We start from the raw sequence: 24,625 nt of genomic DNA, 5'->3' as shown, positions 1-24,625 counted from the left end.
CATGGCTACTTGAGAAAAGGCACAGAAATGGGTTTACAAGGCAAGAATACAGGATTGAGGTTCATTTATTTCCCCCTCCAGTTCTACTCTGACACTTTACAGGTAGAGGGGCAAGAGAGCTGCACTGCTGTGGTGATTCTTTGCCATTACCCATTCCAGGCACCCCTTTTTGTATCCTTTCTTCCCATCTGCAGTTTAACTACTGTGGTGTTATACTGCAGGATAGTCAGTACACACAGCAACTTTTGCATATACACTTATATCCTGTCTCCAAACTTCAGTTAAGGTCTCCCCAGTACCTGCAGTAGAACTAGTAGCAGTAAGTCTACTACACTTCAATAAACATAATGACTTACAAAATCTACTGCATGAGTCATTCTAAAGAAATATTAATACTCATCTTTCAATATATTTCATAGTAAAACTCCAGTAGTTCTTTAACAGCAAATTGTAGATTAAGTAGTATTTATTCATTACAGATCTTAGTTTACTCTCAGCCTTTTGAAAGGTCTCCTATGTAAAAAAACACCCCATGGTTACTGGATTACAGTGTAATAATTATGCATTCTTATTTTGTGCTACTACTTACTAGGTCTGCTGCATGCTCAACAAAAATACTGTTTCCAAATTTGATCTTCTGTATGATTTCAGCTGGAACATCTGCACGCAGCTTATGTTGTTGGCCTATGAGTTGCTGCAAACGTTTACTTGGGAATGCATCTTCTGTGCAAATGTAGACAGCTCCTGCAGCCAAGGAAACCACCTGTGATCACAACAGGGCTCTTACACGGTTTTCTTAATAGCACAAAAATAAAATAAGACATTCTGCACTCAAAAGCTACACATTTGAACCTGGAAGTTCATGTTACTTTGTCTGCAACCATATTGAATCGATGATGAACAAAAACCTCGATCCTGTGACTTTCCTGGTTTTGCCAGGTTTTGCCTTTTTTTTTTGGTGCCTGCTGACACAACTGGATTTTCTCCTCTCCACTGGGTGACACTGGTTGGAATACCCACCCACCTACTCTGGGTGATCAGAAGTATCATATTTATCCAGCCTACAAATAAGAGTGACACTGTGTGGTCTGCCTGTTTCAGTTAGAAATCTAAAACACAGCACCAGACCATGAAGAAAATTACCTATCCCAGCCCAAACCAGTACAACTAGTACTTTGATTCATTTCACTCACTGTTTTCCAGATTCTAGGTTTTAAATCTACACATGGAGGGGTACTGATTGCCACAATTTCTAAGCCAGTTTAAAGAGGACCCCTCATTCCAATTAACTCTTCCTGAAAATGGTAATTAGATTAAAAAAAAACATTATACTTCAATCATGTTACTGTGAGTGATGTCTAAATATTTTCACTGTGGTTTCTAGTTAACAAGTAATACAGAGAAAATTAACCATACCCATCAAAGATGTTTGGGAAAGAAAACAAAAACACATGCAGTATTTTCCTTACAAAAAATTGTTACTGTTATTGCAGAACTAATCAGAGTTAACAGCTAAGACTTAGAGGGCTACATCCAAGGATAAAGCCCACTCACTGAAGTGGCTGGAGCTGCCAACACAGCTTGGCAGATGATGTGTTTGGCAATATGAGACATCCTGACCATTTCCACCCCAACGGTGCATCCCTACACTGGCTCTCCAGGAGGTGCAGAGTCCCATTTCCAGATGCAACTTTCAAATCCTCTACACAGTCCACTCAAAAAAACATGAAACTATATCCAATAGTGGAAACAGAAAGATCTCAGGACTAGATCAAGTAAAAATTAATGGTTATTATATCAATAAAAATATTTTGCTGATAGACACCTGTATAAGACAGGGTATTGAATCCTGATAATTTTCTATATGAGACGAAGACGAGTCTAAGCCAAATTTATTTTAGGACTAAAACTGCATCTTCATCTTAACTTGCCCCAAACTCACTGTAAATTCACATGTGAACACCCTTCACATGTGAAATGTCAAAGGAATTTTAAAGTTCAAGTGAACACAGTTATTCAAGTAATTTTTTTTATCTAAACATTTGTAAAAAAAAAAAATCTAATTCTTTCTTAAGAACAGTTCTGCTTCACAGAGTATTTCCCACCTCAGTTTAGTTTTGTAGAGCTACAAGATATTGGTAAATTAATAAATCAATATTGAAGATCAATGCCTAATTATGAGGCAAAAGCACTTAACAGGCACGCATCTTTAAAGATAAGTGAGTTGTCACGACCCAAATAAAAAGAGGAGAGTTGCACAACACAGACAGAAAAGCCTGTGGCATCGTGCTATTTGCAGATTATTAGGAAGCTGCAAGTTAAGAGTTAGGGTAGTTACCACTTTTGAGAAATAAGCTGACAGAGACTCTTAAGGAGTCAGTCAGTGATCACCTAAACATCTTTCCTCCACAACAACCAGACAGATATCAGCTATTTCATCAAATCTATTTCATCAAATCTGTTATTCAGGCCAACAAATGTGCTGTGGTGGTTGTTGACAAAAAGCACCCCCCAAAAATCAATCAAACAAAAATAAAAACCACTAAAACCCCATCCCCTGAAAAGGACAAGTTTTGATTCCTATGAACATAATCTTTCATGCACCAAGCCAACTTGTTACCAAGAATCAGCAGCAAACACAGTTTTCTAATTCAGAATTCCAATATGAATATATTAATTTGTGCCATTATATTCACATATTACTTAGGAATATGGGCATATAAAATAAATTCAGCCAATATGCAGCTGAACACAACTGACATTCCTGGAATGGCAGAAAGATGTCCTGGAGGCAAAGGATGCCTTTGTTTACTTTCAGGATTTCTTTGCTGCCAACCTGCTAGCATTGAGAATTATAAACAAGAATAGCACTAAGTCAAATGCAGTAAATGCAGAATAAATCCATACTGTTTAAAGACATGTATTTCAACATCACCACTTAAGAAAAGGGAAGTTTGTAAGCAGTAAAAAAATACAACCCACTAGCACTCAGATCAATCCTACGCTGTAGTGCTAGAGCTGTGTGAGAGTTTCTAAGCAGTGTTGTTCTCCTCAAGTTTCCTAAAGGATAAAACTCCTCATATTTAACATAAGCTTTAATTTTTGTATTTCCCATCAGAGACTCAACACAACCCTTTATTTACAGACTGCAAAGACATCAAGTTTCATTTTCTAAGTGCTTTGCAAAGAGCAAAAGCACTTTTTGCTGCTACGACTGTGTGCAGCCTAACAGATGGCAAGATACCCCACTGTGAATAAAGAACAACTAGAATTAGGATTCCACCTCTTCTTTAGCTCTCCAACTTCAGCAGCAGGGTATTTCCACCTTCTATACCTTCGAGTTCTGTCCTCTGAGCCCTCCAAAACGTTCTGGTTCTCCATTCTATCCTATCTTCCAGGAAACACTTGGGAGCAGGTAGATGGGGAACACAGACATGACAAAGCAAATGTAATAGCACTGAGTGTCTGGGGCATAAAAACCAGGATCATCTTCAAACACAACTAATGAAAAGACTTGCCATCCTGCAGCCCTACAAGCAAGACTATAGTCTGGTACAAGAGACCAGAGTGCCATTAGGATGTTGGGCACCTTCTTCTGTATGTCGTTCTGGTTTGTTCCTTTATTTCAACCTAAACAGGGAGAAGTGCTGGAGCAGGAATAAAAACATATTTGCATCCTACTTGCAGCAGTTAGCAGCACCACACAAAGGAATCAAACAAAATATACTTGCTTCTGATTAATGACATAACTTAGAGTAATGTAAGCCAGGGGCTAATTATGGCCCTTTAAGCAAGATCTTAATTTCTACATTCCATGATTTTTCCACATGGGTGGATATAGTTCAAGAAATTATTAAGTTTCCCCACAACAAACCACTGAGCTGCCAAATAAAGCCAGTGCTGCATGGAAGGCACAGAGAAAGTCACAGAGAAAACACACCTAAGGCAGACTACCAGGACACCAAACTCTCAGAAGTGACACAAGTTTCCTCCCTTTCTAAGGCACCATAGAATAGTAAAAAAAATAAATAAAATAAATTAAGAGTTAGATCAGTGTGATAGAAGAGGAAAAAATATACTCAAAGAATAAACCTGTATATTTAGAATTCTGCTTAAAGACATCACTTTGGCAAATCAAGGAAAATCACAGCTACAAAACAATGTTGCCTTCCTTCAATTACATTTCCATCAATTTTACTCTGTAAATCACTATTATTATTGTTTATCAAACAAAATATTCTTTGAAATTTCAAAACCCCAACTAGGGAATATATACCAGGTACCCAAGATGTTTGTGGAAAATTACCTGTCCAGCTCTTTTGTTGAGGTTGTTACCTGAGGATTCAATGGGTACCCATGACAGCAATACTTTTCTTATATTGTTTGAATGTGTTTAGTTTAACCCAGAGTGGCAGGCAGGCAGGCAAACAACAGCCAACAGTAATTTTGAATTAAATTATCCTGTGCTGCAGGACATGTGCACAGCATGCTCTACTCTCTGTAAAGGTGCATTACTCACTAACCAACTTGTTACTGAGGTTAGACATGCACTGAACGTGTGCATCTACTTCAATGATGTTCTTAAAGACAGTATATTCCTCCAAATAGCAAATTAATCAGTATTTACATTTCAGCACTTACCAGACTCTAATCCACCATATTTGTAAGGATACTGCACACACAGGCACAGCTGCAAACTAATCTGAGTCTTCCCAGCAGAACTTTCCCCAGCAAGCTCTGTGATTCCCACTAAAGGAATGCCACCTTTCAACAAGTTATCCAGCACTGAACATCCCAGGCTCAGCTTCTGGTGTTGGGAGGTGAGATGATCATTATCTTGGTAGAGCTGAAGTGCTGGGGGATTTTTTTTCATGATTTAAAAAAAAAAGAAAGAAAGAAAAAAGAGTTTAATTTATTATCTTTCTAACAGAGGCTGCCTACAAGGTTTATATCTACAAGGGATGCTTTCTTTGCTGATGGAGAATTTTCCTAATTCAGGATGGTCTTCTCCAGTTTCCTTTCCCCACAAGGCAACTACTGAATGTCTGTTCAAAAACTGGTAATTTACACTGAGCCCTTTTCCTCCTCTCAAACTTTTTTCCCTTTCTCTGCCTCCAAGGTGTCTCTATGGAAAGCTACACTCTGGGAAAACATTGACAGCAAGGTTCAAGCCCAGCAATTATGGAAATGGAAAGCTATAGCAGAGTATAAAACAGCACAGCAGGCACCTGGCCAAGGCCTAAAGACATATGCAATCACAAGAAAATAAATCTTAAATACAGAGCTGTCATGAAGCATTTGTACAAGAAGAACTATTATATCCTGCTTGATTTGGAATAAGGTGTTTTTACCAAATCAGTTTATGCAGCTTTTAATATATAAGTTTTGCAACTAGTCGTAGTCCAAAAGGAAAATGGCAAGCGAGAAAGAGCATGTGAAAGAAAAAGGAAATATCTTGTTCCTCTAATTAAGTTTTTCATACTGGAGAACCATTTTGTCTTGTTTCAAGCAGGCTTGATCCTGAAGAACGACACCCATCTATTTCCATCTACTCCCAGGTCTCCAGGGAGCTGCCCTTAGGATAGTCAAACAATTCACTACAGCGAAATAAAAACACTTGCTTTTTCATTTTTAAACCACATTACTGTGCCAGTGAGGAGCCAGAACCATGTTTTCACCCAGTGACAGTTATTTTAAGTTTTAAGTAGAACACCTTTTTTGTATTGACTACATTACCTGTGACCATGCTGTTCCTCCTCAGCGTGAGAGAGACTGTTTTCAGCAGGCACTGTATGTCTGCACTGGAGAGCTTCATCAATCTTTGCAAGTCTGCTCCAGAAAGGTTTAAAATCTCTTTTACTGATTTGATGTCAGCTGAAATCAGAAGAACTTTTATAAATACTTTTGGGCTGGATGACAGTCTTAACACAGGAAAGTTTTCCCAATTTCTACCAGTCATTTGCCTAAAGTTTATCTACGCTGCATTCTTGTAAGGTGGGCAGGCAAAACTCACCTGGAATGTATCAACACAGGCTACAGAATTGTTTGGAAAATGATTACTGGAGCATGGGCAAACGGCCTCACTTCTAATTACTCAAAAATTTGTTTATTAAATACTTAATTATAGTTCTGAAGTGTTAGTGTCCATCTACAGGCTTACACCCCCAGACAGACAGTTAGACAAAGGAAGACACTGTAGTAGCAGATCTGTTAGTGAGACTTTGGCAAATTGAGTTACCTTTCTTCAAGGCAGCAACTGTTCTAGGGTTCAAGTCAAATTGGTCCCAGTCCATCTCCTGACACCGCACAGGGACGAGCAGAGCATCACAAAATTATCTGTGATTAAAGCAGCTTTTATTGCAGACACATGCAAGAAAAAAATAAGCATAAATCAGTATCAAAAGTTTCTAGGACCTTTTCTTTTTTAACAATGTACATAACAGTTATCCTAGAGAAGTAACAATTATTCTGGGATTATTATTATAATATTATGGAAATTATTTTATATAATAATAATAATTACATATATTGATACAATAACTATTATTCTATTATGGGAATACTGTGGCCAGCAGGTTGAGGGAGGTGACCCTCCCCCTCTACTCAGCCCTAGTAAGGCCACATCTGGAGTACTGTTTCCAGTTCTGGGCTCCTCAGTACAAGAAAGACAAGGAGCCCCTGGAAAGGGCCCAGCAGAGGCCACAAGGAGGATTAGGGGTCTGGAGCATCTCCCTTCCAAGGAGAGACTGTGGGAGCTGGGCCTCTTTAGGCATGCAAATATCTCAAAGGTGGGTGTCAGAGGATGGTGCCAGATCCTTTTGAGTGGTGCCCAGTGACAGGATGAGGAGCAATGGCCATAAACTAAAACACAAGAATTTCCACCTCAGCATGAGGAAGAACTTCTTTACATTGAGGGTGGCAGAGCACTGGAACAGGCTGCCCAGGAAGGTTGTGGAGTCTCCCTCCCTGGAGACATTCCAAAGCCACCTGGATGTGCTCCTGTGTGACCTGCTCAAGGTGACCCTGTCTTGGCAGGAGTTGGACAGGATGATCTCCAGGGGTCCCTTCCAACCCCAATGATTCTGTGATTCAACCCACTGGCAGAAGTCTTCTCAGATGGCTGTTTACATATATCCTACTAAAGAGTTCAACATAATAATCCTGCAGTTAAGAACTACCAGTAATTTTAACTGCCTGTGCTTCTGGACTGTGCTTTTGCTCTGAAGCTTGCAAATACACTGGACAGTCATTTCTACCCTGGCACTCTTCACGTGAGCTTTTCATTCTCAAATAGAAAAAAAATCTCACACGTGCAATTTGGGATGACCCACGACTACTCAAGCATTGGACAGTCAAATACGCATTTATTACCTAAAAGCAAATTTAATATTAAAACGTTAAAATCTGTTTGTTTCTTTTAACAACATTAAACAGTTCTTTTAATACTTTGGTCTAAAACACAACTCTCTGGGTGCCTAGAGGAGTACTGTGAGGTTCTCAGTATTATTCTGATAATGTTTATGAGGGATAGCGGCAGACACTCCCTCATAACTCCCAGGAGTTATGTGAGAATATATGACTTTATGAACAATCCCTTTTCCAACATGGGGAGGAGAAGCTGTGATGGATGCGGATGGCAGACCAAATACAGGAGAAGAAACAGTTACTTTGAAGCAATACCTATTTAAAGTTACATTCTGACAAGGGTTAGAAGCCGAGACTTACTGGAGTCAACCATGATTACGACGACCCTTGACTGAGGGGCTCCAAAACATTGCGCAAGCTCCGCTCACACTGATGAGGCACCGGGGAGAAGGGAACACCGGGAGCGGGTCACGGGGCAGCCGGGGGTGTCCCACGGGCCCGGCAGCAGGCGGGGGGAGCGGAGTGCAGACACACTGCGGAAGAACAGACAGACGGACACGAGGACCGACCGCACCGCCTCCCCGCTCTCACTCGTCACGAACCCCCGCAGCCAATCAGCGAGCAGCTCGCCCGCCGCGGGCCAATCAAAACTCCTCCGAGCGGCCGCCCCGGCGGGACAGCCAATGGCAGGGCGCCGGTCGCCACCGCCCCGCGGGGCCGAACCGTGCCCGGAGCCCCGGGCGGGCGCTGCCGCACCGGCCGCGGGCCCTCGGCGGAGCCGCGGGATCCGAGCCTGCCTGCCCGCCAGCTCGGGGAGCGGCTGCGGCGCCTCCTCCAACGCGGAACTCGGGGGGGCGCGGCCGAGGCGCCCGCGCGCTTCGCTTCCGGGTTGTGGTGCCGAAGGGGCGGGGCAAGAACAACGCGCCCGCCTCAAGCCCCCAAGCGACACGCGATTGGCTGGGGCGCTCATCTCGGGTAGGCGGAACGCTGGCAGTTCGCTCTTCCCATTGGTCGTGCGCCGTGTCCGTCCCGCGGGACCGCCCGGCCATTGGCCAGCGGGGGTGCCCGTCCCGCGGCCGAGCGGCGGCCGCGGCGGCGCGCGGGGGAAGATGTCGGGCGGCGACGCCAAGAAGCTGGTGCGGTCCCCGAGCGGGCTGCGCATGGTGCCCGAGCACCGCGCCGCCCGCAGCCCCTTCGGCCTCGACGAGCCGCCGTGGGTGCCCGACAAGGAGGTATCGCCGCGGGAGGGGGCGCCGCACTTCCCTTTCCCCTTCCTTCCTTCCCCCCCTCTTTATTTCCCGTGCGTTAATAGATTAAAGGACGCAAGGCTGGGGCTGTCACTCGTTCTTCAGGGACGTTGCGGCCCCATCACAAAAATTAGCGAGTTAAAAGTATCGCGATCTGAGCAGCGTTGCTTTAAATGCTTATAAAGGTGGTTCTGAAGGCTTTAAGTGCTTACGAAGGTGATTCTGAAGTCTCTGTAAATGTAAAAGTAATTATACAACGTGTTAAGGCGATAAGGCTGAGTTAGAATAGCCCTTCTGGCTCCCGGTGCGAATGTTCGTGGTGTTAAACAAGCACTGAACAACTTAAGACTGTTTCAGTTGACTTTGCTTTTAAACACCAAGTAAACAATGTGATCGTGATATTATATCTGATTTCATGTAATATGCGCTATTTGTTGCCAGTCCCCACAGCCAGATGATAATGCAGCATAGAACCGATTGTTTGTTTATTTATTTATTCTGCGGTGTGGACACACGCCAGTGCGTTTAAATGTGACCGGAATGGAGATTTATTTTAGATGAGCCAACGTGAATTTAAGCCGGGAGTCACCAAACAAAGCCATTCTTTGGCAGATAGGGACGTGGCTGGTCTGTTTTGTGTGGGAACATTGTGTCCTCCCTCGGCTAAGAACGAGGAAGAAAGTTTTTTTTTTACTCTACCTGATGCCTCTTGAGGCAGAAAGTTCTGTGTAAAAGTAATAAGTAATAATTCTGGAGACTTGCTCTGCCAGCACAGCTTCCACATCTCAGGCCCACCTGAGCTGCCATAAGGGGGATGAGCAGTAAATCAGCTGCTGGTTTTGTCTGAAATAACAACCCTTTTTTGGGAAGTGACCTTTTCTATTTCTTTTAATAAACAAGCGATCTGCTGCAATACCTAGTGTGAGTTTCTTCAAGTTATTCTCTTCCATGCTTAGAAAACCCATCACTAGCAGCTGTTTTCTGTCTTATATGTAAGACAGCTGTTTTCTGTCTTATAAGTAAAATAAGATACATTTTCCGTGGCCGGAGCAGGGTGTCCTTGGAAGTCTGGGCTGAGCTGCCCAGCTTCCCACCCAGCTGGCACCGTGTGTGCTCTGGGGCTCTGGGTGTGCTGCAGGTGGGGTGTGTGTTTATCTGTGAGCTTGTAGCAAAGTCTGAGCAGTTATTGTGCAAGTGCCTTCCCTTTGTGCTTTGCTTCTGCCGTGTAGGTGAGTTGCTGCACCCCTGTGCGCTCACCTGGGCCACCTGGAAGCCTGATTCCTGACAGATATCATTTGTGTAACAGTTAAATTGAAACTGGTTTTCTCCTTGACTTTCTGAAATGCAGTTTAGCATGTCAGTAGTTCTTGCTTATAGCAGGCTGGTTACATTAAGGAAAACAAGGTACTTAAAACTCAGTCTAATACACGGACCCATCTTAATTCTACTAGAGGTTGTTTGAGGGTTGGAGTAGGGTTTATTTAAACTAGTTGGATATATTTAAAGAACTAACTCTATATTTTAGAGACATCAGTCTGATGTGTGTTGTTAGTTTGAATTTTATGTTACAGTTGTACTGCAGGTATTCATTCCCCTTAAAGTTCAGCTTTTCCCCATAATCTGCTGATCTGATGGTGTTGAATTGTGACTGAATGTTGTCTTTGCATCAGGCTCAGTGACATTTGCTGTTGAGAGGAAGTATCTTACGGGCGAATGTTTTAAGTGCATTTGTTAATGCCAGATTAAGAATATGAATTTTTATTTTGTAACTAGTTATTTTACTAGATTTCGTAAAGAATTTTGAAGTTCTGAAATCGTTTTGCTTAACAATTGCCAAATGTGTTACAAACATTTCCCTCAAAGAAAGCACGTATGTGATACGCAGGGAAGCTTAGAAACACCATGTTTTTGCTAAAAAATGAAATCTAAAGAGACAGTGTTATCTAGTTAATGAATTAGTTGAGAACTATTGATCTTGTTACCATGTCAGACATAATTAAAAACTGTCTTCGTCCAAGACAAGACCTTGGCTGGTACTAGACAATGCTAATCTGGTTTTTCAAATCCATTGGCTTCTGCTGTGCAGCCAGTAACACTCACAAACTCAGTAGCTTTATTTTTCTTATGCAGGGAGAGTCTACTGTCTTGTTTTTTTGAAATTAAGGTCACCTATGACTTATGGCAGTTATTTTTGTGAAGCTTATATAGCACTGAAATATAATTCAAGTTATTAATTTTATGTCACAAGATTATACAGTCTTAAAATATCAGTTACTTTGAGGAATTTGAAGTCTAAGACTGAAGCAGGACTATTGAAAACTTTGCTTTTGGTAGTCTTCTTTGTAATACAGACAGAGAGTTGAGGTGGAGAATATTATGAACATCTGTGCTGAGCATCATTAAACTTGAGACAGATCTTAAAATGCTGGTCACTGCCTGTGTCTTTTCTGACTCAGAATTTCTTTGTAAATCACCGGCAGAGCTCAGCTGGTGATGTTTCTATTAAGGAAATCTTGGACTAGAAATCGAGTGAAGTTTGTCAGTTTGGCTGCAGAGGTGGCCAGACCTCGTGACATCCAGCTGTGCACCAGATGCTTCCATGGCTGAGGAACACTGTGTGCTGCACAGGAACTCACAGATGGGGTGAAAGCGATTCCCTGGGGTTCCTCAGTCGCTGCAGGAGGGAACTGAGCTTCCCAGAGCAGGGCCCTCCCTTGGCTCGGGCTCTTGGAGGCAGCACTGGTTGTGTGGCAGAGCTGCCCCTGGAGTGCTGGTGAACTTGGGCAGCTGCAGTATCAGAAAGCACCAGGAGCTGTATCTGGCCCGAGTTCCCTTGTGCCGTTTCCCCCACTGGCACCATCTGCTTTGGTCAGGCGTGTTCCTGGGTGGGATTTGGGCAGCTCCTGAACTTCCACGTTTGCAAAGGTTCACTGTGTTAACGAGCTGAACCAGGTGTTCCTGTGCATCACTTCTTGAAACGCTGTGTTATTATGTATGCAAATAAAGCATGTGAAGTGTAACTATAACTTCCTGTCCATCTGTGGGAGTCTCACCTCTGGTTGGATCCGTGGTATTATGAAAATCAATTACCACACTTGAGCAAACACCTGAGAAATTCTACTCTATTTGTAATGAACCAGCTCTCGGTATTTTTAAATTAATACCAAGATGCAACAACTGTTGGATGCCCTTCCATTTTCCTCTTGCTAAATGAAGTAATCTGATATCAGTATTAGTGGCTGATTGTTCGTGAAATGAATATACTTGAATGAATATACATTCATGAAATGAATATATGTACGTGAAATGAATATACATAATTTTTTTTCTTTTTTTACGTCTTTTTGTTTGAAGATATGAAAAGTAACTTGGACATCGTGCTTCCTTCCCTCTAAATGTGATAAAACCCCTTCAAGCAATAAAGCTTAATTCAGTACTTGTCACTCTCTAATTCTGTCAGTGTATGGATGAATACGAAAATATCACCTTTCAGGATATTCTACAATAAAGGTCTTGTCCCAGGCAAAGCAGAAGTTGATATTATGCAAATGACTTCACTTGGTTCTGGTTACTTAAAGCAGAAATGCCCTTAAGGAACAGTGTATTGAACCTACTTGTGTCAGAACATTTTCCTAGGAAAATCCTGTTCTGCAGTGCCAACTGCCATATGCCGTCAGACTTGTGATTTATTTATGACTGCTCTATATATCAGGCAGGGCTATCATCATGGGTCTGGAATTCAGAAATATTTTGTCTATAGAGTGTGTGTTAAATAAGAGGATGGGTAATTTGACTTCTTCCTGAGAAGGACTTGTATGTTTAGCATAACGTTGTGTATGAAATCTATGTAGGACAGTATTTGTAAGAGTTTGGGTTTTGGTTTTTTTTTTCTAGTTTGGGACTTGCGCTTTCTGCATTTGCCAAAAACACAAATAAAAAGACCGAAACCAGTAAAAACAAACAAACAGAAAACATCACCATGCAAACCCAACCAAAAAACCTCCCACTTGTTTGCATTCAGTATACCAAAATTCTTGCCAGGTCCAGCTCCCAGACAAGCTACACATCAAAAATTAAGACAGTCAAGATCAGTGTAGAGTAGAACCTGGTATTAGCTGTCTGAGTTACAGACATGAAACCTGGGGAATGCTGAAGTTACTTCATGTTGAAGGTTATTCATCAGTGAGTGTTGGAATAAGCTTTTGTACAGCCATTGTGAAAAGAGGTGGTTGGATGCCTTAGCTCTGTATGTGTTATTTGAGACGGTTCAGGAACATTTCTAGTTCTCTTTTGTGTGGGATTTAGAAACAGCTTGTTGTAACAAATTCTACAAGTAGCTGTTTATGTTCCCTTACAGTGAATGCAGTTACTCTCTAATGTGTTAAATGTCTGTTTAGACATAAGAACATTTCATGTAAACTATTGGCAATTATTAACAAGCTTACACTTCAGAAGAACATGAAAGTTTCTAGAGAATTTTTAATTTAGCTGCTGTAATATTTTTTTTTTGCTGTAGTTGCTGAAATTGTGACTGATTGAGTATCTACTGGAGCAAAAGTCCCCCTATAGAAGCTGTTGTAACCTGAAGGGATTTATAGAAAAAAGGATTAAATATTGAAATATGTTAATTAAAGGCAAAGGGTGATTACTGTGTTCTTAGCAAATAGCACCTGCTTATCTTAGGGCACGTGTTTAAGATGACATTCTGCTGTAGTCTGAGATAGTCTGGTTTAGGTGGTTCAGTTTGTAGAGTTAAAAACTTACTACAGGATCTAACCATGTTCTCCTGAGTCAGATGTCAGGCACAATTTTGAATTAGTATTTGCAAATCTAGAAATAATTGCACTATAAGCCTTGGAAAGTAGGTTTTGATACGGTGGATAAAAATATGTAAAATCTTGTTGAAAATCCAGTGATCTAATTGCTGAGTATCAGCCCTTTGGTAAGTGACTTTTATACAGAAAAATCTGGTTGTCCTGCGGTCACTGATCACTCCTGCTAGTTTAAACAATGAAAATTGTCACCCCTTAAACTCTGCTTAGTTGTGAGAGAGAAACTCCTTCAATTTTTTTTTTCTGGTATTTCTTTTGGGAGGAGTGTGGGTGTAAGCTTGTTTTAGGAAAGAGATATTTCAGGAAGTGACTTCTTGTAGCTGGAATAAAAATTAGGTCTTGGTGGCTTGGAAGAAAACCAAGTGTCTCCTAGCACGTTTCAAAAATGTGTGAGTACTGAGAGCATTAAAATACATAAACAATGTTTTAGAGAGTCAGCAGAGCATCACGGGATAAAATGGTGAGGACAAAAACTTATGTAAAAATGGTTGACTCTGGAATATAGAACTGTCTGGATAGCCAAACATTATCAAGCGTGGTAAGTACTTCTGAGACATAGTTTTGCCTGCTGGCAAGATGCACTATTCCTAAGGGGGAAGTTTGGCAGCTTTTTTGGTCTTACAAGTGGGGATGGTATTACTTTGCTACATCAATATTAAATGAAAGCCATCCATGGTGGAAAGATAAGGGATAGAAATTTGTTGGAGGTGTTTCTTTATAAGGCATAATATAAAGCTCATTCTTTGTATATGGTGGTAGAATTAGAAGTTTAGAAATTTTGTAGATTAATCTTAATTTGTACTGTTTTCCAGTGCCCAAGATGTATGCAGTGTGATACAAAATTTGACTTCATAACTAGAAAGGTAAGAGAAATCAATGAAACTTAAAGCAGTAACTGTTGCAAAATACTAATATGGACTTATTTTGAGTTAAATGTAGAGGATTTCGGTTGAATGCCCTGCAAAGTCTGATGTAACTTAGTTTTTTTTTCTGTTCTGCCTTTTCTGAGTAGAGCCCTTCTTGGTTTTGGTTCTGTTTCTTTGCAAAGCTTCTTGTTGCTCACTGTGTAATACAAGGGTTTTTTCTAAATTACTGGGTACCTGCAGGATTTACAGTCAAAGGAAGAGTTCGAGAAGCTCGTGCTGGAGTGGGCTGTTAACATCAGGACTGACATAGCACCCAAATCAACTAATTCAGTTGTGTTTGGGGAGAAAAATTAGTTGTGGAAATGTAATGTTTTCAGGAATAATGAATTATAGTCTTACATTAAAGAACCGTATTGTTAAAATGTAAAGAACCAAAATTCAGATTTTCCTTCTGTTCTAAAAGTAAACCAGGATTTATCTTTGGTTTGGAATAGAGAATTTCTGATTAAAGTAGAAAGTATAAACTACATAATTAGTATGTATCTCACTGCATGAAAACACTAACATTAGAGTAATTATGTTCATTACATACCAGCAAGCAGATCACTGTGGAATGTTACTGGTGTGCAGAATATGACATGGAGAAGGAAAGTACTCTCCCAGAAAAGGCCAACAATGATTTTTAGGAGGGAATATCATTCCTTTGTATAACTACACTGACACTCTTTTAGCATGCCCTTGTGAAAGTGAAGAAAGATGGGGAAGTGTGACTTGTAGTGCAGTGACAAAGTCAATATTTTTTATTTATTATTTGGAGGGAGATGGAAGGACAAATTTTAAACCAGACACACTCATACCAGATAACAGGCTGCTGTATTTGACTTGTGTTACTTTTGGGAAGCAATTGCAGGCAGCCCTGGGAAATAGGTACTCCAGAGAATTTTGCATTTGGAAGGAAAGCCTAGCACTGACCAAAGTTGCACTGTATCAGTTCCTTGTATCAAACTGCTCAGGCTTGCTTTGAGCCACAAATTAGTTCCTGCTTGCCTGGGAATACTTGTTCTGTCACGAGAACTTGCATCAGGAAGATCTGCTGGCACTGTCACACCCCAAGAGTGATCTGGAGCACAAGCCACTTGTTGCAGATTTAAGAGCTGTGAAACACATTGCAATACTTGTTCTGGTTTTGCAACTTCATTGGATTTGTACTCTGCTGCCTGATATTTCTGATAGAGGAATAGCTTTAGGTTCTCAGTATGAAGATTTTTATCTTTTTTCCTTGGGAGAAACTTGAGAATAAGTTTTAAAAGAGAAGAATAGTGTTTTCAGTTGAGGAAGAATAGAGACTTCAGTTGAAGTTTCCCAAGATCTTTGCTTGGAAGTAAGAAGGGACCTGGAAACCACTCTTGGGTTTTTATTGACAGTGAGGTGAAGGATTTGCTGGACACTGGAGAAGCCCTTTCCTCTCTGGTCTGCTTCAGAGGCATCTTTACAAGAGTGCCAGCAAAGGCTTAAAGTGCTGCTGTTCACACTATACTCAGTCCTTTGTGTTCAATCTACAGAGATTTCTTTCTGCCACTTTAGCACTTACATTTCCTTTACCTGTCCCTCAGCCTGTACCTTTCACACCTGAGAAACTGTTGGGGAGGACGAGATGTAACACAGTAACCTTATCAAATTATCCCCTCCTAGTTTCCTTTGTAAATAAACAAACAAAACGTTCTCTCCTGCTCAGCATCACTGCCGGAGGTGTGGGAAGTGTTTCTGTGACAAGTGCTGCAGCAAAAAAGTGCCTCTGCCTCGCATGTGCTTTGTGGATCCCGTGCGCCAGTGTGCGGAGTGTGCCCTGGTCTCACAGAAGGAGACGGAGTTCTACGACAAACAGCTCAAAGTGCTCATGAATGGTAAGGACCCCGTGCACAGATGAGCTGTTGGACCTCGTTTGTGTTTATTCAAATTCTGATAAGCAGTAGGAGTAATGCCTCTCGTCCTGCAAGCTGCGCTTTTGTCTCCTTCTTGTCGTGCCCCTTGTTTGGCAGGTAACAATTCTGTGTTACCGGTTTAATTAGAGAGAGGCTCACACTTCTTAGAAGTGTTTACACCACGCTTCTTAGAAATGTTTACACCTCTCAGTTTATACTTTTTGGTCTTTAGAAATAGTGATTTAGTTAAAGACATATTTTTAATGCCTGTGAGAACAAATGTGTATGCAGTTGGCATTTTCCTTGAAATAATGCGTCTTTTAGCCATATTCCTGCATCTATTTAGCCATTAAATAAGGATGAAAAATACTTTAGAGTAGAGAATAGTTTAATATTTTCGAACAAGATACAGTGCTTGTTTCAAGCTTCATCTGAGAGCTTTGATCTTGCCTGTGGCCTACAGCTGTGGTTGATGGCAGATCATCCTGAGTAGCCCATTTTCCATAGGATTAAAAGTACATGCAGTATAGCAATTTGTGCTCCAATTACATTAAGAAAGCTGAATCTTCAGTTTTTAAACTATTCTGTGATCCTTGAGTGCCTTTTGATGGTCTCTCAGCCTGATGCCAGTGTGCATACTGGGTAAGCTAAGCCCCACGTCTGGCAAGCGTGGATACTCCTGGGGAGATCCTGGGATCAGAAGGAAGTGTGTTCATCTCTGTAGCACACAAATCATTCTTCACTCTGCTTTGCCATAGGGGTGTAGACAAGTTTTCAAACAATGTCTTCTAAACTGAAGACTTTTTTTTATAAAGCATGTCCTGTTTGCCTTCACGTTCTGCTGTTCAAGTCTGAAGTTGTTCCTGACTTGCTGTAGAGCCAGAGTTTGTGTTATTTTCTCATTTCCCAGACCAGCAGTATTGGGATGAGGTAACACAGGGACCATGAGGCATGGAGGAAGTAAAGGGGTTAGGTGTGTAGGCTGCTTGAAGTTATGAATCACTTCTCTAATGTAGCAACGATGATTTTCCCCATGTCAAAGCAGTTTTGAGGGGGAAGAAACACAACTGCCCTCACAGCAAGACTGAGCCAGCCTTCAGTAGTGAAAAAGAGATGTCTTTGCTGTTTATTAAGCATAGAACTGAAGGTCATGTCCTGCTATTAGATTATTCTTTTTTTTTTGTTTTGAATACTGAAACAATAGCTTGTGTTATGATGACCACATAGGGTCTTTAATTGCCTGTCTTTGCCACCTCCAGTTCTCTTCTGATTTTTTAAAGATTCATCTTAGATATCATGTGCATTTCTACATCACGTGGGAGAAATTACATAGCATGTGTGAAAGGTCCTGTGATTCAGAACATGATAATTAAAGATGAGATTTTTATACTTGAGTGTTCTGCTGATGTTAATCAGTTTAACATTTCAATTACTCTCTTTATTTCACCCAATTTTGTGTATTAGTAGGTAAAAATTAGTTATCCTCTTTGATACTTGAATGTTCCTTCTTGAACTCTGCATTAGAATACTGAAACATTTCTTCCCAGGTGCTACATTCTTTGTAACTCTTGGAACATCTGATAAATCTGAACTTATGGTTTGTCGACTTTCCAGCAACCAGAGGTAAGACAGAAATTGCACTTGTAAACTATAGTATTGTTGCACTTACAGCTCTATTATTATCTGATACCCTAAAGAAACTATAAGAGTAATTGGAGAGAGTAATCACATGGAAAGGATAGATTTATTTATCTGACGTTACTGGAGTCAGTTTGTTTGAATTTATTAGGGGTGTGGATCAGAATGCCTTGGAAAGGTGGATCTCCACTCACTGATAATGCCTCTTGGTGCCACTGGAATACAGTGTTTTTGCCACCTAATAGGGGATCACAGGAAGCAGGGGCAGGGAAAAGTCTGTAGGCACTGAAAATAGCTTGTTTTGGAATGATTCTAACACTACACCATATTGTTTAGCATTACAACCAAAGCATTACTTTGGTCATCCCCTGTAATTTGGTTAACTAGACCACTTTGGACTCTGTTCACTTTTTCCTCTGGAGCTTTGGAAGAATAAAATTTTGTAATAAAAGAAGAGCTTCTAATATTTTGGACGGGTCTCCTGGCAAACAGAACTGTAGGTTTTGTGGGGTTATTTTCCTAAAACTGAAGAACTTAAATGAAAAGTAACACTTCCTGCTTGATTTCTTTCCCTCTTCACCCCAAAGAACACATAAACAGCATCACTGAGAGATTATGTTTATTTTTGTTTTCTTTGATTTGGACTTGATATTGTAGAAAAAAAATTTATTTTTTAAAAAATGTTTTTCTTCTGTTATGTAGATACCTGGTTTTGGATGGAGACAGCCACTATGAAATTGAAATTATACAGATTTCAACAGTTCAGATACTTACAGAGGGATTTACTCCTGGAGGTAAATTTTTCTTTAATATAAATGAACTATTTAGAAAAAAATGTGACATTGTAATTATTGTTTGAACTAGACAGTGCAGTTCTAGGTTATTGGTAACTTCAGTGTAACTGTGTTAATTACAGCTGCTCTCAGAATAGAGTGCAGTGTGTGAAACCCTGTCCATGTGGCTACTGGGATTTTGGAGAAAACCTAAGAATTGAGAAATTCCTTTACAGCTGTAATATGGGACAGTGTCTCAATAAACCTGAGTAAGGGTGGTCATCATCTGTTCAGATCCTTTCTCTTGGCTAAATACAAATGTCTATTGATTTAAAAGCTCATAGGAGGAAACTGTAGTCTTTGGTATTAGCCTTTTCCATTTCAGAATCTAGCTGGGATTTCTCTTCTGCTGGTACAAGCAGTTGTTAGGAGAGTGGAACTGGGGGGGGAAAAAAATAGTTAAACTATGCTTTTTAAATTTCATTCAAGATGAAGGGGTGGCCAAATGAAACTGGTAACATCTGTATTGGAGTGCAGCTACTTACTGCCTCATCTCTTACCAGATTTTAGAGTATTTCAGGATGAACTTGAATATGATTTGACTGAAATGAGAACAAACAAGGTCAGGAGTTTCAATAATTGTACTTTATCAACACCTCTGTCACTGCTGGGTTTTTCTAATTGCATAGCCTGTCTGTGCAGTATTCAGTCAGTGCAGCATGTTAACTTTAATAAACTTACCTTGGTATTCAAATCAACCAGATGTGCTGCTGAGTCACTTAGTGCTTTAATTCCTTGTTCACTACTCTTCTGACTGCTTTATCTTTTTTCTGCCTGCCTTCCTTCTTGATGGTAGAAAAAGATATTCACACTTACACCAGCCTTCTGGAGAGCCAGCCTGTTACTGAAGGTATCAGCAGTGCCTTTGAGCGTGACTCACCTCAGCATGTTGGAATGACCCCCCTCACATCTCCCTGCAGTGCTGTTTATTTGCGTGATCTGTCGCTGCTGTTCAGTTTGAGTTGTGTTCAGATCTGACGTGCATCTGTTCCTTTCCATCTGTCTGTTTATTAAACCAAGAATGAATGTTTTGTAACACTTTGGAGGAGAACTAAAGCACTCAGGGCCTTCTTTAGACCAAGTGAACTGTTGTCCGTGCTGGAAGGGAGAAGGGAAGATGAGAAATGGTATCTTCAGTGGTACAGTGTTGCACACCACCTGCTTTAACAAGTGTGCTGAATTGGGTATACCAGAAATGAAAAATATACTCCCTGTGTGCTGTCCAGAAAGGCTTTGCACTGGAACTGTTAATTAATGGCTTGCTTTTACATATTTTTAAAAGAAAGAAGACTTCTTATCATGCAAGGTGTGTTCTGCCTGACTCAGTAATGTCCTGAAATGCCAGACATGGGCAAACTAGTCAAGGCTGTAGGTGTTTATTTCCACTGATTTAAATAGTCCCTTAGTCTGTTGTTCTGACTGGCAGATGCAGGGGAGCAAGTGCTGAAGTTGAATTTCCATTTAGCCTCAGAGAGGAGCAAATAGCTACTTTGATAAACCCTGCTGTGGGCTTCTGACTGGATTGGTTAGACCGAGACTGTGATTTGTTTGGCTCCTCAGATATTGCAGTAACAGCCTTGGGGAGCCCTCTCACGCAGACACTTTTAAAAAGAGCTTTGCAAAGTGGCTCTGTGTGCTGGTGCTGCTCCTGGGGCTTAGTTTATGCTCCACTGCTGCAGGAAGTAATGATAATGAAGCATGGCATTCTGAAAGCTCTTGTTTAATTTGTGTATTTTTGCTTTGGTTTATCTTCATCTCTGCAGCCAGAGTAAGAGAGATACAAACGTCTGTGTATTGTCAGAGCAGCTTCTTCTGTAGCAATTTCCTTCAGGAAGTAAATTTGTCAGCTGTTATCTAGTCTTGCATAAGCATTTCTCTCAACCTTTGCCAGGTTTGGAGGGATTTCTGACTGCTGTGCCAGACTCTGTATCCAGCTTTGCCATGAAAGTGGATACTAGTAGCTCATCTTACAGACTGCAGGCTACAGTGTGAAACTGTGGTACCACGTCTTGACATGATGATAGTAAATCACGAGGGTGTTCTCTGTTCGTGGCTTCACCTGATGGCTTATGCAGGTTCTGCCTCGGTGAGAATTAATCAGTTTTGAGGCTGCAGGTTCCACTGCCTGGCACTACCAGCTGTGGTCACAACCTCCTTGGATACAGCAGCTGTTGGTGCACCTGCAGCTGGTCGTGCTTTGAACCGAGCAATGAGCATGTTTCTGCAAACATGCTTATGAGCTGGAAGAAGTTGTTTTACTTACTTGGCAAAACCTGTTGCTGTTCAAGATGTTATTTCTCTTTCCAGGAGGCAACACTCGTGCCATAGGTATGATTCTGCAGTACAAGGTCCCTGGGTCGGAGGAGGTAACGCAGATGAAATTCACTGCCGGTGAGGACTTCAACTGTAACAGGAAGCTGTCAGCAAGCTGGCTGGCAGCTATGCATAAGGTAAGCACAGCAGCCAAAACTTAGAGAAGGCTTAGAAGAAAATCTTTACATGGGGTGTTTAGTAGCACTAAAGAGAGCAGGCTGCCTTAGGAGTATTTCTATTATTTTTTTATTAAGAGCTTAAGGGCCTCATTGCTTAGAAAACAGAACCTATGGATGGCTGTAATGAACATGACTTTAGATTTATGCTCAGATAGTTGAAGAAGTTATGCACTCTAAAGGATTTTCCAAGATCTTATGTATATCATTAGATGAAAAGAAGTAGGAATTAGACTTTAAAGTTCCTTAGGATTTTGTTTCTGGCTGATGAATGTGCATTATGAAATACTCTTTTGAACCTAAATTCAGCTAATTGTTTTTACTGCTTTATGAAGGCTCAAAGACATTGTTGATTTTTGAAAACAGAAGACTTTAATCTTTTGCTGTTAGGCCCTGTATGGGTAATGAAGAGTCATATTTCCTAAGTCAAAGTTATGGTGGAAAAAACCAAAGCCACACCAACTTCATTCATCTGATCTGTTGCTCATCAGAACTGTGACTTATAAGGTGCCTGCCCAGGCAGGTGTGTGGCTGTTTGCTGCTTTATTGCCATTGTTGAGCTCCCCAGTTTTCCCAACCCCAGCATTTACCTCTGTTCAGCCCAGTGTGCTCAAACTTTCTATTGCCGTGAAAATGCAGTCAGTACTTCCTGAATGCCAGTACATGCCTTGGGTGGAAGAAAACGGAGGAAGAATTTAAAGCCTTGGATTTAAAGGAGATTTTTGGAGGGGTAAAAAAAGGAGATGAGGTGGCTGCAAGTGAAAGTTCAGTTAACAAAATGACATTTTGCCCTGGTGTTTGTTAGGCAACAAAACTTCTCTATGAGTCCCGGGACCAGTGAGAACTGCAGACTTGGCCTCCTGAGGGAAGACACAGACACCAGCCTCCACAGACCTGCCTCTCACTTTTTGCTGATTTGACAGCTGGAAATATTTGCTGTTCTTGACTGTCTCATTCCAGTGTGGTTCATTATGTAAGAACTGGCAAATGCAATGTGAGTATTTTTTGAACCATGAGTATTCACGGTAGTGTGCAATATGTATACAGTTAATGCTTTAAACAGCCTCATCTTTTAAGACTTTGTATATTTTGTTAAGCCTTTACTGGCACTTAATATGAAAGTGACCTGCACTACAGCTAATGTACAGCACAACTTTTACAGTAACAATTATATAAACTGTTTGCTACAGAAAGCAAACAAATGTGTATGTCTCTTCTGCAGAGAATAGCTTTTGGGTATAGATCTCAGGTTTTTCCCTCTATCCAAATGTTTAAAATCAATGTACAAAAAAAATCTGCCTTAGATATGATTTTATAGAAATCACTTGGGTTTTTTTAAACATTTCATTTTCGACATCTAAATATTTCACCAAATACCACCAAATTTGACTTACATGAACATGACCTTGAAACTTCACTTCTGTAATAAATAAGCTTCCAGAATAATTTTTAGTTTTGTATTTTCTTTTTTGGTAACTAGCTTTTGTTAATCTAACTGTAATACTATTGAAATTGTATACAACTTAATGTACAAATATGAATAAATTAATTCACTTATTTAAAAAAATGAAGTGATGCTTAATTTTGTAATATAAAACTTCTTTAGTGATGGACACCGTGGTCTCTGAACTCTGAAACTTTCAACTTTTATAAACAGCACTTCAATTTAATGCTAAATTAATTAATTTGTCACACTTGGAACACTGGAATACTAGTGTAAGAAGGTTTCAAAAGCATCTGGCAAGTCCTTTTCAGTGCAGCTTGTAAAAAACAATGAGGAAAGGTGAGTTTACAGCTAGAACCTGGCAAGCTACAGTTAGTGTTTTCATGCAGACTGTGACCAAACCCACGTCTGCTGCTGTGACCTCTATAAAGAGAGTGGAGAATGCAGCCATGCCTTAGCAGTACTTTATTGTGCACATTTACATGTTCTCTGAATTAGTGTATCATAGGCTCTTGAAATCATCACATTCATGTAGCAAATTCTTCAACAATAATACCCTTTCACTTTTCACCACAATATATACAGTTAATGCTAACCTGTGGTAAAAGCAAGTTACAGCACTGCAGAAATGGATATATAAATTATACACAGAACTTGTACATGAAGAGTTAATCAAATTGCATACTGTTAAATGGGATAAAATTACAAGAAATATGGCTAAAACTTATAATGGGAGATTCAAAATATACTTTTGGTATATAAAATCATGTACAATTAAAACTCCAGTGAAGTGCCTGTTTGTGGATTTTTCTTTTTTTGCTTGAAACTACAATGTAGTGGAACAGGTTATTGCATAACTTGCCTTGGCAGCAGGTGTAGGCTGCCAAGAACCACAGAAACTGTCCTCAAATAAGCTATTGCCTTTCTTAAATCCTTCTCTAAACCTTGTTTCTTTCTTCTCCTTGTCTTGGCATCTACACGACCCTCTTCCTACTTCTATCCCGTCCTTCATATTTTCTTCTAGACTGACTCAGGCAGACTTCAGCTGACACAGTATAACCCTCACCAGACTCTTACCCTTTTCAACTATTGCACTTTCATCCCTGCAGACGTACAAATCCTTTAGGCTGCTGCAACTTCAGTACTAACTGTTCTGTCCAGGCTGGACAAGCTCAGGTGGTTAGTAGGGAAACCTTTACATTTGTAGAGGTAACACCAGTGCTGTAGGCTGAATAATAAGAAAATAAAACACCACGTGAGATACTGTGTAGGGACTTTGAGAAGTGTATAAATACTGTTGTTTTGTTAGTTCTCTAGCTTGATTCTAAATGCAAATAATGCAAGATGCTAGACTAGGTAAAGCTTTTGTTGGGGTTGTCCAGACTAGGATTTAAGTGTTTAGCATGTTGCCACCTAAAATCCTAGCCCACATCAAGCTTTGGTAACTACTTAATTATGCATGTAACAGGTGAAGATCTCGTGTCCTAGAACCCAAAGAGCTGATTGGTAATGAGAACTCAACATTCACTGGTATCGAACAAAAAAATATCCAAAATCCTGACGTGGGACAGTTGCTGTGGGGGGGTTGGAGCAAACCGGACAGCGCATCTGCACTCCGCAAGTGACACCTCTGAACATGGAACACAAGGAAGCTCCTACCACGGAACTTGGACTCAAAACACTGCTTTAGACGAGAGTTGGTGCAACGCTGTAGGTAGTGGAGGTATCGCTCTCCTCATCAGTGGTGGGTCACATAGAAACGATCCTCATTTACAAACTGCAGATCTTGAAAGTCGTGGATGCTGTCCATTTAACGAGAGAAAGCACCATTAAAACTAAATGTCATAGTTTTATTTCTCTGTGTGAAATGATCAAAAATGATGGCTCCAGTGTATGTTTTAAGTTTCCAGTTACCAGCACGGTATTGCACTGTTGTAACAACTGAATTCAAGCAAGGGTTCGCTGTCGAGGTTTTATTCGTGGATATAA

General features: G+C 40.6%; 3 protein-coding genes across 17 annotated transcripts in view; 1 reads left to right on the top strand and 2 right to left on the bottom strand.

Annotated features, from left to right (window-relative positions):
• Positions 1 to 7,868, bottom strand: part of XRCC3 (X-ray repair cross complementing 3) — a 12,362-nt gene extending 4,494 nt beyond the window's left edge. For both annotated transcript variants that reach the window (XM_051769541.1, XM_051769542.1), the window contains exons 1-5: positions 7,726 to 7,868; positions 6,239 to 6,351; positions 5,737 to 5,874; positions 4,642 to 4,854; positions 590 to 744 (exon numbers count right to left, since the gene is read on the bottom strand). In XM_051769541.1, the coding sequence (XP_051625501.1) occupies positions 590 to 744; positions 4,642 to 4,854; positions 5,737 to 5,874; positions 6,239 to 6,293 (561 nt within the window). In that variant the 5' untranslated portion in view covers positions 6,294 to 6,351; positions 7,726 to 7,868. The remainder of the gene's footprint in view (positions 1 to 589; positions 745 to 4,641; positions 4,855 to 5,736; positions 5,875 to 6,238; positions 6,352 to 7,725) is intronic.
• On the top strand, positions 7,783 to 24,242 carry ZFYVE21 (zinc finger FYVE-type containing 21). Of its 8 annotated transcripts, XR_007900150.1 has the most exons (9): positions 7,783 to 8,340; positions 14,257 to 14,307; positions 16,046 to 16,214; positions 17,780 to 17,855; positions 18,573 to 18,664; positions 19,500 to 19,553; positions 21,011 to 21,153; positions 21,998 to 22,186; positions 24,105 to 24,242. XR_007900150.1 is itself a non-coding variant. In XM_051769534.1 (8 exons), exons 1-8 carry the CDS (start codon positions 7,798 to 7,800, stop codon positions 22,031 to 22,033), a joined length of 1,164 nt encoding a protein of 387 aa, XP_051625494.1. In that variant the 5' UTR covers positions 7,783 to 7,797; the 3' UTR covers positions 22,034 to 22,763. The 8 variants fall into 8 exon arrangements, 6 of the variants coding, with proteins under 6 accessions (XP_051625494.1, XP_051625495.1, XP_051625497.1 ...); XR_007900151.1 differs by lacking the exons at positions 19,500 to 19,553; positions 24,105 to 24,242 and adding an exon at positions 19,207 to 19,265 and having other exon boundaries at positions 21,998 to 22,763; XM_051769534.1 differs by lacking the exon at positions 24,105 to 24,242 and having other exon boundaries at positions 21,998 to 22,763.
• PPP1R13B (protein phosphatase 1 regulatory subunit 13B) overlaps positions 23,087 to 24,625 on the bottom strand; it is a 69,427-nt gene continuing 67,888 nt past the window's right edge. For all 7 annotated transcript variants that reach the window (XM_051769478.1, XM_051769479.1, XM_051769477.1 and 4 more), the window contains one exon: positions 23,087 to 24,625. In XM_051769478.1, coding sequence (XP_051625438.1) covers positions 24,584 to 24,625 — 42 coding nt within the window. In that variant the 3' untranslated portion in view covers positions 23,087 to 24,583.

The sequence above is a fragment of the Manacus candei genome, unplaced genomic scaffold (assembly GCF_025592945.1).
Source record: "Manacus candei isolate 608988 ecotype Guabito, Panama unplaced genomic scaffold, ASM2559294v1 h1tg000109l, whole genome shotgun sequence".
Taxonomy (NCBI): Eukaryota; Metazoa; Chordata; class Aves; order Passeriformes; family Pipridae; genus Manacus; species Manacus candei.
Note: the sequence above shows the minus strand (reverse complement) of the source record. Positions and strands in the feature narration are given on the sequence as shown.

What these genes read in the sequence shown, in the direction of transcription:
- ZFYVE21 (XM_051769534.1), top strand. Translation starts at nt 7,798, where the DNA reads ATGAGGCACCGGGGAGAAGGGAACACCGGGAGCGGGTCACGGGGCAGC. An exon ending in GGCTGGGGCGCTCATCTCGG is followed by an intron (nt 8,341 to 14,256) that starts GTAGGCGGAACG and finishes ACTGTTTTCCAG; the next exon opens with TGCCCAAGATGTATGCAGTG. An exon ending in GCTCAAAGTGCTCATGAATG is followed by an intron (nt 16,215 to 17,779) that starts GTAAGGACCCCG and finishes ATTTCTTCCCAG; the next exon opens with GTGCTACATTCTTTGTAACT.